Here is a 14868-nt window from a genome sequence, read left to right as displayed (position 1 = left end):
AGAGAGGCCAAGGAGTCACTTCACTGGGATTCTACTTATTTTCTACTTAAAACCTTGGTCTTTACTGTTAGAAACCAGTGGCTATTCCTGGATTAAACTTAACGGAGGACAAGAATGGGCTGAAGGAGATTTATAAAAATAAAGGAAGCATATCCATTTGTGATTTTAGAATAAAGAAAGGGTAAAGAGGACAGTAAGTGGAGAGGAAACCACTCGTCCTTACTGGAGAAGTCTTGAAAATATCAAATGTAACCACTGGTACATCTTTACCCATATATGTTCCATAATACACTGCCCTAATTCACCTCATGACGGCCAAGGGTGACGACCTAAAGAACTTAAATGAGTTTGTGGATACGTAGTTGCCCATAGGAAAGTCCATCCATCCATCTGTCCATCCATCCATCCATCCATCCATCCATCCATCCATCCATTATCCAAACCGCTTATCCTGATCTCTCAGGGTCGCGGGGATGCTGGAGCCTATCCCAGCAGTCATTGGGCGGCAGACGGGGAGACACCCTGGACAGGCCGCCGGGCCATCACAGGGCTCACACACACACACACATTCATACCTAGGGACAATGTAGTACGGCCGAGTCACCTGACCTACATGTCTTTGGGCTGTGGGAGGAAACCGGAGCCCCCGGAGGAAACCCACACAGACACGGAGAGAACATGCAAACTCCACACAGAGGACGACCCGGGACGACCCCCAAGGTTGGACTACCCCAGGGCTCGAACCCAGGACCTTCTTGCTGTGAGGCGACCACGCTAATCACTGTGCCCCCCCCCTCTCATAGGAAAGTCCTGTTTGCAATTCCCAATCATGTGTCTGATCGACGAATGTCAAGAATCATTTTAAATGTTTGTCATCTGCATTCAAAAAGTGTGGCGCTGCTTCAATGACTTCTGACTCTGGCCGACACCACATCTTTACATCTCGCTCGGCTTAAAACGTTCAGCCCTTTCTACAGCGCTGTAAGACGATTAAAGATAAAAACGTAAACCCCCGAAACGGTTTGAAGTGGTGTGTGTTACTCACGCCCTGTGACGGGTGGATGGTCCAGCCCAGTTCGGCTGTCGCCGTTGTTGAATCCATCAGTACTTCTACACAATGGAAAGAAAAAAAGGATAAATGTCGCCGGTGTTTTCTGTTCATATTCATGAAACCTGCACATTTTGGTTTAAAAAAAGAAACCACCACAGTACAGCTGTTTGGCTGTTTTACTGTGTGAACACAACATCCGTTGCACGTTGTCTGTCTTGGGAGAGAGATCCCTCCTCTGTTGCTCTCCCTGAGGTTTCCTCCTATTTTTTTCTCCCTGTTAAAGAGGTGTTTTTTTTTTAGGGAGTTGTTCCTTACCCGATGGGAGGGTGGGTCTAAGGACAGGATGTTGTGTTGCTGTAAAGCCCCCTGAGGCACATTTGTAATTTGTCATATTGGGCTATACAAATAAAATCGACTTGACTGTTGAAGAGGAGGTGTGGTATTGTATGAGGAAGTCGGGAGTTGCAGAGAAGTATGTAGGAGTGGTGCAGGGTATGTATGAGGGCAGTGTGACAGTGGTGAGGTGTGCAGTTGGAATGATGGGTGGGTTCAAGGTGGAGGTGGGATTACATCAAGGATCGGCTCTGAGCCCTTTCTTGTTTGTCATGGTGATGGACAGGTTGACGGACGAGATCAGGCAGGAGTCTCCGTGGACTATGATGTTTGCGGATGACATTGTGATCTGTAGCGAGAGTAGGGTGCAGGTGGAGGAGAGCCTGGAGAGGTGGAGGTATGCACTGGAGAGAAGAGGAATGAAAGTCAGTAGGAGCAAGACGGAATATCTATGTATGAATGAGAGGGAGGACAGTGGAATGGTGAGGATGCAAGGAGTGGAGGTGACGAAGGTGGATGAGTTTAAATACTTTAGGTCAACTGTCCAAAGTAACGGGGAGTGCAGTAGAGAGGTGAAGAAGAGAGTGCAGGAATAGTGGAGTGGGTGGAGAAGAGTGTCAGGAGTGATGTGTGACAGAAGGGTACCAGCAAGAGTTAAAGGGAAGGTTTACAAGGTGGTAGTGAGACCAGCTGTGTTATATGGTTTGGAGACAGTGGCACTGATGAAAAGACAGGAAGTGGAGCTGGAGGTGGCAGAGTTGAAGGTGCTAAGATTTTCATTGGAAGTGATGAAGAAGGACAGGATTAGGGAGGAGTATATTAGAGGGCCAGCTCAGGTTGGACGGTTTGGAGACAAAGCAAGAGAGGCAAGATGGAGATGGTTTGGACATGTGTGGAGGAGAGATGCTGGGTATACTGGGAGAAGGATGCTGAATATGGAGCTGCCAGGGAAGAGGAAAAGAGGAAGGTCAAAGAGGAGGTTTATGGATGTGGTGAGGGAGGACATGCAGGTGGCTGGTGTGACAGAGGAAGATGCAGAGGACAGGAAGAGATGGAAACAGATGATCCACTGTAGCTTAGTAGGAGTTATGTATCACCATACGACATCTGGATTTGATCTTGATGCAGTACTATTAACAGACAATAAGCGAAAAAATTGAATCATTGTCCCGCTCTCTCTCATGCAGACTCTATACAGTTTTCTTTCTTTCTTTTTTTTGGAAACTGTATGGATCCTTTTCCATTATACCAAATCCCAGGTCACTATGTGGGATATGTGGGTATTCAGAACAAAACCATCAGGTTTGACTGTGTGGTTCAGTTTTGTAGGTTTTCAGTATAAGAGAAGCGAACTTGCGGATTCATTATTCAGGCAATTTACCACTCCGTGAAAACATCTGCTGTTCCGGCATGTGACAGGAATGGATCCCAGCTTCTGCAGGATTTTTCAGTTTTGCTATTTTCGCCGTAACCCCCGGGACAGTGTTCATATTGAAGAGACAGATTCGTGGCCTCTCTCAACACGGGGACAAAATGACACATCATACGCCTGAATGTTTTTTTTATGGACCACCGTTCAGCCTTCCCCTGCCATCATTCCTTTTAAGCCGTGCTTAAAACGGAGGGATCTGGGCCTTACGCTGCTCCATCTGCAACTGGAAATACTTAACCACCCAGCCCGCAGACCAGTTGGTGGAAACAGGCATCGACCCCCATCACACTCATGTTAAACATGGACCCTTTGTCTCAGTCCTCGAACTCATTGTATTCATCCGTGACGTGTGTCCGACAAACAATCCCAGCATAAAGTCCACACACAACATCACAGTAGGAATGGGCAGTAAGAACTAAAATTCATATCAGCATATTTTCCTGTCTAGACGATAATGTGGTATCGCCACGCACAAGAGAAAGATTCAGAATCACGTTTTAAGAGCGTTTTTAAGGCGACAAAAGATGTATTTTAACTTCAAATAACCAGAGAACACAGTACGCTGGACATTATAGCAATCTGACGTGGATATAACACGTACTATGTGTGGTGATGTGAGACTAGATGTGGGTTGTGGGGTTGTGGTTGTGGTAAAATGGTAACTTATAACTGAAATGTCGTCATTCCCTGGTCTTAAAGGCTGCAGTACGGTAAAGTGAGACCGTTTTCTGAACTTGTGCCTCTGTTTTAGTGACATGAACAATGGATGTCTCTACATTTTATTATCAAGGTATTCAGTCAAAAATATTGTGATGTTTGATTTTGTCGATGTTCAGGACCCCGTTCACCCACAACACAACCTGTCTTCTCCACTTCCACTTGTGAGAACTGGGTCACCGCATGAACATGAGACCAGGTTCAAACAAGGGTTTTTTCCCCCCCACAGACGATTCACTAACAGTAAACCCTCACTGACAAGCAAATGCTGCCACCTTTCTATTTCATTTTTAATGATCAACTTTTACTTTGTTATGCTACTGAAATTTAAAATTGTACTCTGCTGTTATATTCTATATTGTTTTAAATCATGACCCAGTAGCAAACACATTACTGCAGTAAATAAAACCTGCATTCACATCCATCTATCTATCTATCTATCTATCTATCTATCTATCTATCTATCTATCTATCTATCTATCTATCTATCTATCTATCTATCTATCTATCTATCTATCTATCTATCTATCTATCTATCTATCTATCTATCTATCTATCGGAAAGTCTCAGTTTTACCCTTTGAGAAAACCACTTGTTGCGTCCATCAGAGTTAATCTGTGGAGATGCTGTATGGTCCTGGTCATTGTCTGTCTCCTCTTTATTCTTCATCTTTAAATGTGATATAATCCACATCAGGACAGAGTCGTACTTTGTATTTATAGTTGAAGGGGATTGGGTTTGAGGTAACACCAGGATGGGATTTACAATCTTCTACTGTGGTTGTCACGCACTTTACTCATTTAAATGAAATGAACATTGCAAAGGCTGAATCACATCTTTTTGTTCAACACGTGCTAAACTAGCGGATTTCTACTGTGTGTACGGTAGTAAAGCAGTTTGGTTTTAAGTGAGGGGCCAGAAACACCGATAGATCTTCCTGTCTGCCTCGTAAAGCTACAGTTCCACTGTTACATAATCCTGTCAGAAATCTCTCTCACAGAGAGGGGGAGAGAGAGAGGGGGGGGGGGGAGAGGGAGAGAGAGAGAGAGAGAGAGAGAGAGAGAGAGAGAGAGAGAGAGAGAGAGAGAGAGAAGAGAGAAGAGAGAGAGAGAGAGAGAGGGAGATGAGAGGAGAGAGAGGAGGGAGAGGGGGGGAGAGGGAGAGAGAGAGGGATGAGAGAGAGAGAGAGAGAGAGAGAGAGAGAGAGAGAGAGAGAGAGAGAGAGAGGGAGAGAAGAGGGAGAGGAAGAGAGAGAGAGAGAGAGAGAGGGAGAGAGAGAGAGAGGGGGGGAGAGGGAGAGAGGGGGGAGAGAGAGAGGGGGGGGAGAGAGAGAGAGAGAGAGAGGGAGAGAAGAGAGAGAGAGAGAGTGAGAGAGAGAGAGAGAGAGGGAGAGGGAGAGAGGGGGGGAGAGAGAGAGGGAGAGAGGGGGGGGGGAGAGAGAGAGAGAGAGGGAGGGAGAAAGAGAGGGGGAGAGAAGAGACCTTTGACCTTTAACCAAGCCTTTAATGTTCCAATTCTTCAGTCACATCAAGATAACATCAACACAAAAACTCATATACATAGTGGAAAAACACACAATCGCCATACACAGTAAAAACAAAGGATACACCTTCCCCCTATTTCCCCTTTTTTCAAAGATAAGAATAAGCACTTGGTCTTCCACTGTGCACAGCACATCCCCATGTCCCCACATAGAAATAAATCCTTCTAGGTTTGAACTAAGGTTGAAGAACATGAACTCTATTTTCAGCCGAGCAGCCACTAGACCCTGAACATGAGCATGGCGTCTGTGACCCTGTGCCTTTCATCTTGTTCCTTCTGCTAAGCCAAATGCTCATTTTCGCCTGTCCTATCAAAAAATTAACCAAGGTGATACGTCTGCACTGTGCTGCCGTGTACCTCGGACCAAAGACAAACAGGCTGTCCGCAAGAACCTCTCCTAAACCTCCTGAGCCACCGCTGCAGTACAGAGAAAAGAGGCCCAACCTGGGACATCTAAGCCATAAGTGCTGTAGGGTTTCCTCATCATTGCAGAAAGAGCATTGACTCCCTACCCTAGGATCAAAGTGTGCCGACATGTCTGTTCGTAGCCACAGCCCCATGTGCCACCCTCCACTGTAGAGGGAGAGGAGAGAGAGAGAGAGAGAGAGAGGGAGAGGGAGAGAGAGGGGGGGAGAGAGAGGGAGAGAAGAGAGAGAGAGAGAGAGAGAGAGAGAGAGAGAGAGAGAGAGAGAGAGAGAGAGAGAGAGAGAGAGAGAGAGAGTTGGCCCTTAATCCAGATGACAACAACATCCAGAGAGCAGAACAACAAAGGAAAGCGCTGTGAAACTTTTTTCATGTGGACTCGTCCTGACAGCCAACAAACATCCTCTCCTTACAGCTGGGTAGGTCGCTTTTATGGCATCGCTGGGAGAAAACTCCGTCATAACCTTCCAGCATGTCTGTATTTCGAGTGGTCTGAGAGAAAACTAGCCTTCTGCACCTCCTCTTGGCTCTGTATTCAGGCTTTAGAAAATCTAAACCGGGACGAAAGATTTTAGCCAATCACGGGTCAGTTCAGGAGGAGGGCGCTCCTATTGGCTGTTCTACAAACGCAGATACGAACGTGCCTCGTCATTTGGTGGGCGGGGCTTAGCGGAGCGATACGAGGCAGCAGAGAGGCGGAAGTATTTGTATTGGGATTTTCAGCGTTACCTACTGCAGCTTTAAACTATTAAACTCTTAAATTTGAACTTTGCGGTCATTCCAGTGATACTGCATTTATCACATGCAAAAGCACACACATCTTATATAGCTTAGAATATCCAGATTGAAATATGTTTTACATACACACAAAAAAAACCGTTTTAAGAGTGTTTGGCATGAACATAAGTATGACATTTGCAATCACTGCATGGCTGGACAATACTACACATTGCGTTGAGTTAACCCTTCATATCTGTAGGTAATGGACGTAGACCCCATTCTTGGTCCCGTCAGAAAAGATAATCAGTGAAAACAGAAAAACAAACGTGGGGCTTTTTGGCTTTATAGATATCCCTGTCTTAATGGTCGGGGTTGTACTGCGCTCCCGTAAGGCTTGATGATGTTTATTAAAGTGTAACTTCTCCCCCGGGTCTGACCCCAACTCCAACCACTGCATCATTTTGGGAAAATACTAAAAAGTGGGCCAAGGGGCTGAGAAGGGGCTGGGGTGGGGTGGGGAGGGTGTGTGTGTGGATAGGTCAGGCAGGAGTAGCTGGGAGATCCACGAGAAGGGCCCAGTGCATGTCAAGAGTCTCCACTGCACACTGCCCTGGTCCCCTCCACCAGCCCGCCTTCCAGAAGGTCGTCGGGACACCGCCCTGCGAAGATGCCTCGACCGCTGTGACGCGGATACCAGGTCTACATGGTGATGGTGGTCGCACGCCTTGGCTGTTCTGGTGGCATCCGGCCACTGCTTGGCATCCTCCTCATCATATTCTTCATATATATATCTTATAATTCTATTATATCATGCTGTCCTCTTTCAATGTTGTATTCTGTAAATTGTGTGAACACAACATCCATTGCACGTCTGTCTTGGGAGGGAGAGCCTCCTCTGTTGCTCCCCCTGATGCATGGAAATGCCTGTCTTCATTCAAATGAGGCATATGCACAACAAGAGAAGCATATTTCTCAGCTTGCAAAGCAAAATCCTGACAACAAAAGATCACCAGAGCAGGGAGACTGAAGAGCAGAACATGGAAATCATTGTTGGCAGCGAAAAACTTGAGGGAGTCACGTCTTTCAAATATCCCGGATCTGTGATTAACGAAGGCGGAAGATCAGAAAAAGAAATTAGGAGCAGAACCACCATCGCAACAAGCGCCGTGACCAAACTCACACACGATCTGGAAAGATAAAAACCTTGGAACGAAGTCAAAAATGCAACTGCTCCGCACCATCACAATAGCAGCTCTCGTATACGATGCAGAATCCTGGACCCTGACAAAGCTATGGAGAAAAAAACACAAGCCGTTGGACTCAGGGCATACAGAAGAATGCTGCAAAGCCCATACGCAGCACACATCGCCAACACTGAAGTGCTGAACACAGTTAAGGAAGCCATTGGTCACCACGACCGTTTACTGACAATGGTTGAAAAAAAAAAAAGGAAATTAAACTGGTTTGGGCACATTGCCGAACGGAAAGGACACTTGCAAAGGACACCCTGCAAGGCCTGGTAGAAGGGACTAGGAAGAGAGGGAGACTGGGTAAACAGCATGGGAGAATGGCTACAGATGAGCGTAGTGGAGGCGGGGAGAGCTGCGATGGATGGGGAACGGTGGAAGAGACTTGTTGAGGCATCAGCCGTGCTCCTACGACCTCCATAGGTTACAGAACTGATGATGATGATGATGATGATGATGATGACTCTCAGTGTATTTAAAGGACATACTGACCATCTTCTCTTTCCTATCTTAAGGTGGTGATTGAGAATGTCCAATGTCCTACATTCCCCCTCGGTAGACATTTTTAAATACCCAGTCAGTGGCTTTGACCACCCCCCCCCTTGTGGATTAGCCATTTAAACTCCACAAGGCCCCAAAATGGGTGTGCGGTGTGTAAGCAAATGAGTTGTGAAAGGTCACGCAGTGACATTTGCTCCTGCGTAGCTTGTATAGGGTAAGTAACAGTACACACTCTGAGCCTGGTGTACTGGACACATCACTTCCTCTGGCTTTGAAGCCAACAGGCATTTCAACCTGCAGGGATGACAGGGATGGAGGGAACCTGCAGGGGATGACAGGGATGGAGGGAACCTGCAGGGATGACAGGGATGTTCTCCATAGACCGCCAGTATAATCTAACGCTGTGAAACTTAGTGATCACAGTGTTTTTGGTGTCACTCGCATTTAAATGTAAGATAAATAATAACAGATTTTATTATTAAAAAGCAACATTTCATTTGTTGCCTAGAAACACCCCAAATAATTTTAAAAAATCCATATTACCCATGATACCTTGCATGAAGGAACAGTGTTATGAATGAATTTCATGGTAAACGACCCCCACATCTCCATGTGTAGCGGTGCCTTATGTGACGTATTGTATGAGCATAGTTGTGTCCGTCTGTCCACACGTTCTCCTCATATCAGGTTTACAGTAGCTGACCAGCATTCTGCAGACAGATCCAGAAGCGGTGCCGGTTTTGAAATCAGCGGTGCAGCACTTTCTGACCAGCAGTAATAGGTCGCTAGTGATTTGTGATGGCGTCAGCATTAATGAGCAGCATCAGCATCTAGCTAGCATTGAGCTAACTTCACTTGCAGCTCAAACAAGGTGAAAATGGAGAGGGAAAATTCAACAGAAATAAGATGTAATCTGAGTCTTTATCCATCAAAGGTGCACATGCAACTCAAAAAACCAGCAACCGGTGATCTGACTTGCTGGAGGAACTACAGCAGCCTGGCGGCGCTCCACCATTAAGGCGGAAATACAATCTCGTTGCATTGTTTCTAGTAGTCCCATTTTTACTCCTGCAGTCACAACTGTTTTCCCAGAATCTACTGAAGTTTCCATGAAATAAATGACTGATCGCTATCTTGGATTCAGCAAAAAAAAAAAAATCTGCCTAAATGCATGGCAATAGAAATCATTTGGGTCGCGTGCCTCGAGGTTCTATTATGATTTGTCTGGGTATATCAGGAACATCGATATGTGTCATTTCATTGCGAAACGAACATGGTTTTCCCAGTCCACAGCAGTGCAACACAAAGGCAAAAACACACATCCAAACTACAAGAACACATCTATCCAAGCTACAAAAAACCAAACTAAAGCACATATCCAACATCCCATCCATCATCCATCCATCCATCCATTATCCAAACTGCTTGTCCTGCTCTCAGGGTCGCGGGGATGCTGGAGCCTATCCTAGCAGTCATTGGGCAGCAGGCAGGGTGACACCCCGGACAGGCCACCCAGGCCATCACAGGGCCGACATTTAACATATCAAATAAATAAATAAATAGCTGTGCAAGACAGCAAACGCCAGGATGACTGTTGGGACTGTCGGTCTGCATGGGCTAGCAGTTAGCCTAGCCTGCCCCGCCCTCCGCGTCCTGTCAGAACGCCTTCGGTGTTTCCTCCTCGGGCGCAGAGCCAGGCAAGGGCCATGGTCCCCAGGCCCACCGGAGGCACCAGACCAGGCTCCCCCCCAGCTGATCCAACGCCAGCTCTCCCAGCCAGACAGAAACAGCAGACGAGAGTCTTTCACAAGTACGAATGCAGTTGGTGCATTTAAACGAGGCCTTATTTCCAGCTGTTTGCCTCCTATTAAGAGTCAGCCAGCGATCGATGAGGAGCTGATGGAGCGGTGAGGCAGGAGTCCGAGCAGCCATATCCCAGAGATTCAGCCAAGAGCTTCGTATAACTTTAAAACTAAGAATAAATAGTAAAATGTATGAGGTAGGGCTGGGCAATAATTCCACGTTACCATGTATCATAGTTCAGTGTTATTGTATCAGGATTAAATTCCCATACGGCCTCATCATGAGCACATAAACAATGATGATGTGATCAACAATTCTGTCGTCTAAACGAATGAGAATGAGAGCGTATTCCCCAAAACGTCTCACAAAATGAAATAGCTAAGGAGGTGTTATTGGAAAACTAGTTTCGGTTTGCTATTATACTTTACATTACCAAACCTGACCGTTCAGCAGGATCCTTAAACATGTGTTTTTGCACATGTAAGTAGATTATCATTTGAATAATATGAAATATGATTATCAGGATAATATCGTTTTCCGTTATCGCCCAGCACTGATCTGCTGTAAATTAATCTGTGCAGTTAACGAGAAGCCTTTCGTTATTTTTCATGTCGACAAGACTTTGGAAAGTGCTGGTTTGATATCAACAAAGCAACCCTTCTTGTTCCAGAAGGAAAATATAACCAAGTATAAACACTGAGGCTCAGCATACCAACACCTGAATCTGCCCTTTCCTACCAGTAGGTAGGTATGAATGTATTTTTTCACTCAGAAAACAAGACGTTATAATTTGTCGTGCAGTTTTTAATTGCAAGTTTTACGAACACCCTGCAATTACTATGTAAAAGCCATACACGTGCTGTGTAAAATGTCCAGTTATTATTGTGAAGAAGATATTTTCCATATCACCCGGCGCCGCTCAGTACTGATAGTTTATAGTTTTGTATGAGTTAAGAACTACTGGTGGATAAATGATAAAGATACCCTCGGCAAACAATGGGCGTAAAGACGACGTTAGGTGTAGCGTGAATTGAAGGAAATGATAATTATGTAATTTCTGTGGGGCACGTTGTGCGGCTCGTGAAGGTGGGCCTTTACATTGTGCAGGACAAAGGCTGCAGTCCAGCGGGGGAAAGGAGGCCAGGCCGGGGATGCATTAGTGTGACTCGCCCTCCTTTCAAGGCAAGACGTTAATCTTTTTCCGCCGCATGAGCATGGCCAGCTGAGTCTCGACATGCTCCCACCGCGGCAGACGGCCGAACACCAGCGTGGGACAGCTTATTAACGCTATAACCTATACCCGGCAGCACACGATGGACAACGAATGACTGGAACCAAACAGATATTTTCAGATGTGCTATGTATTGTAACAGCTATACATCAATACCACTATCCCACTGCCGATACCAGTGAACCTTTACCTATCGGCTGAACTGAGTACCGAGCCAATACATTACTTTTACCCAACAGTGCAGGTTTAGACCATTAGTTTGGGGTCAGACAGTGCAGGTTTAGACCATTAGTTTGGGGTCAGTGGGGAGAAATACCTGAGACAGAATCACCTTTTCCACCATTTAAGAGATCCAGGCTTTGCCAAAATGTCGTAAAATCGAGACATAGACATTTATAAAGATATAAATGTATACTGCTGGGATAGCTCCAGCATCCCCGCGACCCTGAGAGCAGCATAAGTGGTTTGGATAATGGATGTGTATGTATGTATGTATGTATGTATGTATGTATGTATGTATGTATGTATGTATGTATGTATGTATGTATGTATGTATGTGTGTGTGTATGTGTGTATGTGTGTATGTGTGTGTATATATATAAATATATATATATATGTGTGTGTGTATATATATGTATGTGTATATGTATGTATGTATATATATATGTGTGTGTGTGTGTATATATATATATATATGTGTGTGTGTGTATACATATGTATGTGTATATGTATGTATATATAATATATATATATGTGTATATATATATATATATATATGTGTGTGTGTGTGTGTGTATGTGTATATGTATGTATATATATATATATATATATGTGTGTGTGTATATATATATATATATATATATATATTGCTTTAAATATGCTATATATATAAATGCAATTATTATTATTATTGTTGTTGTTATTGTGATTATTACATTTGCTTTCATTCATGTTACTCATGGCTTTTAGTACTGGATTTCAGTCTTGGGTAACACCTCTTGTGCCGATCTCCATTCCAGCCTGGTATCACCGTGATATCTGACAACCAGTATCAATACTAATGCTCCCCTATATTATAATCTATACCTATGATTGATGGCAGGGACATGGATTGATAATAATTAATACGCATTATGATTTTTACACAGTTGTTTATCCTCTGTTCGTGAGTCACAGTAATTAGGGTAGTATTCTGGTCTCTCTCCTCATTCTCTCCATCTCTTTCTCTCCGTGTTTCTGTGTCTCTCTCTCTTTTTCTCATTAATTGCCCCTCATTGACCCCCACCCACCCACCACCCCCCCCCCACCCCACCCCCCCGCCCCCCCTCCCTGGTCCGGCTCCATCTGTCCCTTCATTCCCTGTCATGTTCTCCCTTTTCTCTTGCGCGCGACAAAGGAAAGTAGGGCAAAGAGGAGGAGCGGCGGGCCCACCGAGTATACGGCACACATAATCCTCAGGAGGGGGCGCCGCGTGTACAACCGTACCCGCCCCCCACCCCCCCCACCCCCCCCCCACCCCCACACACACACACATTAACAGCCAGGGGGAGGTGTGGATACATGGAAACGTAACGAAACTTCTGAACCTTTCAGTTTTTTTCGCTGAATGTAAGCGTCAGTTTCTCCGTGGACCCTCCGCTATAGGTCCAAAACCGGGAGACGAGCGTTTCCCCCAACTATTACAGGGGAACAACAAATGGGAAACGGGCCGGCGCTGTAGTGCTGATGTGTATCATGCTGCTGCTCAAGGGAATTCCAGTTTTTGAAAGTATCGGTGTACTTCCTACAACCGGAAGTTGTAAATCCTGAGTTGAGATTAAAGAAAGGTGAACCGGTTCATCTGGACCAGATGAACCGGTTCACCTTTCTTGGATTTTTCTCACCTGGGTTATTGAGCATGCATAAAGACACTGAGTTGAGAGTACACGGAGGGGTTTAAGTGGATGGGAGACACGTTTATGTGATCCTACCCCCCCCCCCCTTTTCTACCCAATTATATCTGGCCAACTACCCCACTCTTCCGAGCCATCCCGGCTGCTGCTCCACCCCCCCCTGCCGATCCGGGGAGGGCTGCAGACTACCACATGCCTCCTCCAATACGTGCGGAGTGGCCAGCCGCTTCTTTTCGCCTGACAGTGAGGAGTTTCACCCGGGGGACGTAGCGTGGGGGAGGATCACGCTATTCCTCCCAGGTCCCCCCCTCCCCGAACAGGCACCCCGACTGACCGGAGGAGGCGCTAGTGCAGCAACCAGGGCACATACCCAACATCCAGTTTCCTACCCTCAGATACGGCCAATTGTGTCTGTAGGGACGCCCGACCAAGCTGGAGGTAACACGGGATTCGAACCGGTGATCCCCATGTTGATAGGCAATGGAACAGACCACTGTGCTACCCAGATGCAAGTGATCATATTTTAAATATCTAATTGTTAAATGGCTGAAAATTAATTTTGACCATATTTGACAGCGTGCCCCACTTGGTGACTGTACCATATGGGTACAGTCAGCTATGTCAAGTCAAGTCAATTTTATTTGTATAGCCCAATATAACCATATGGGTATGGTCACATAGCTGAAGTCCAGGAGCTCTCGGTAACAGGTGGTCCCATGTCTGTAGCCCCTTCTGTTACTGAATGGCAAGCCTCCCAACATGCACTGAGGTAAGGTTCAGAGGTCAATATTTCAAAGCAGGAGCCATTTACAATCTTCAGACTGACATAATGTTGCTCTACATGCCAAGATCTGTCCAATGATGCACTTGGTTTAGTCCTACGACAAAGTTCTAATGTTCACATTTCATGGACAGCCTTGGCCCAGGTTTACTTTCAGAGAGCCCTTTGGAGGCCCAACACACAAAATGAGCGGCCTTTAGTTTTTTTTTTTTGTCTGTTTTTTATGGAAATAGTGACAGGCATCAATTAAGGAAACTATTTTTAACTAATTTACGGGTCTTCTTCTGTTTTTGTTCCCCTATTTCTAGATAGGCAGGAAAAATCTTGCTCCCTGATTTTGGTTTCCTCATTTCAAAATGAAAATCCGCTGGCCACCAAGTACACGGACGGTTATAGTCCATATACATATGACATCTAGTGCTGCTCGCCCCACAAAACCTCTCTTCAACGCATTACCAGTCATCATGTGTACATTTTTATTAATAAAGATGAAATATTCATTTTAATGCACCGATTCGGCATCCCACGTGTACGTAGGTAGGCTACATAAGCTCAATATGATGTTACAGAAATGTCGCTGACCAACGATCTACCGTTCTTTTTGAGGGGCAAGTAGTGGACATCCTAGTTTGACAGAGCAGTCCGTTCAATCTAGTTCAGTTTAACCTGCCGTCTGCCTCGACTTGAGTCCCATTATATCAGTCCTTGCTCGTTCATTCAGCGCCGTCGCTGTACTACATAACATTACTGCATAATAACAAAATGAGCAGCAGGAAGAGGAGTGCAATTTGGATCGATCGATCGATCTATCTATCTATCTATCTATCTATCTATCTATCTATCTATCTATCTATCTATCTATCTATCTATCTATCTATCTATCTATCTATCTATCTATCTATCTATCTATCTATCTATCTATCTATCTATCTATCTATCTATCTATCTATCTATCTATCTATCTATCTATCTATAAGTTCAGAAAATGGTCTCAATTTACTGTAATGCAACCTTTAAGACCAGGGAATGACCACGTATAAATTATATCACCAGATTACCACAACCACAATCCCACAACACATTAGTCTCACATCAAAATATTACTGTTGATATGGGACTATCATATCAATGTCCAGATATTATCCATGCTTAAGGCGTCACAGAAAAAGAGATGTAATGGATACTTGATCATGTT

The 14868-nt window shown here is 45.1% G+C and overlaps 1 protein-coding gene across 2 annotated transcripts in view; it reads right to left on the bottom strand.

Moving 5' to 3' along the window:
* Positions 1 to 9704, bottom strand: part of ephb2a (eph receptor B2a) — a 31846-nt gene extending 22142 nt beyond the window's left edge. Inside the window, exons 1-2 of one of the 2 annotated variants that reach the window (XM_056273927.1) lie at positions 9632 to 9704; positions 1046 to 1110 (exon numbers count right to left, since the gene is read on the bottom strand). In XM_056273927.1, the coding sequence (XP_056129902.1) occupies positions 1046 to 1110; positions 9632 to 9674 (108 nt within the window). In that variant the 5' untranslated portion in view covers positions 9675 to 9704. Of the gene's footprint in view, positions 1 to 1045; positions 1111 to 9631 lie in introns of those variants that run through there. The other variant, XM_056273926.1, reaches the window with a different exon arrangement.
* Between the last annotated feature and the right edge of the window lie 5164 nt (positions 9705 to 14868).

This window comes from Lampris incognitus, chromosome 2 (assembly GCF_029633865.1).
Source record: "Lampris incognitus isolate fLamInc1 chromosome 2, fLamInc1.hap2, whole genome shotgun sequence".
Lineage (NCBI taxonomy): Eukaryota > Metazoa > Chordata > Actinopteri > Lampriformes > Lampridae > Lampris > Lampris incognitus.
The sequence above is the reverse complement of the archived record's forward strand: the minus strand, read 5'-3'. Positions and strand labels throughout refer to the sequence as shown.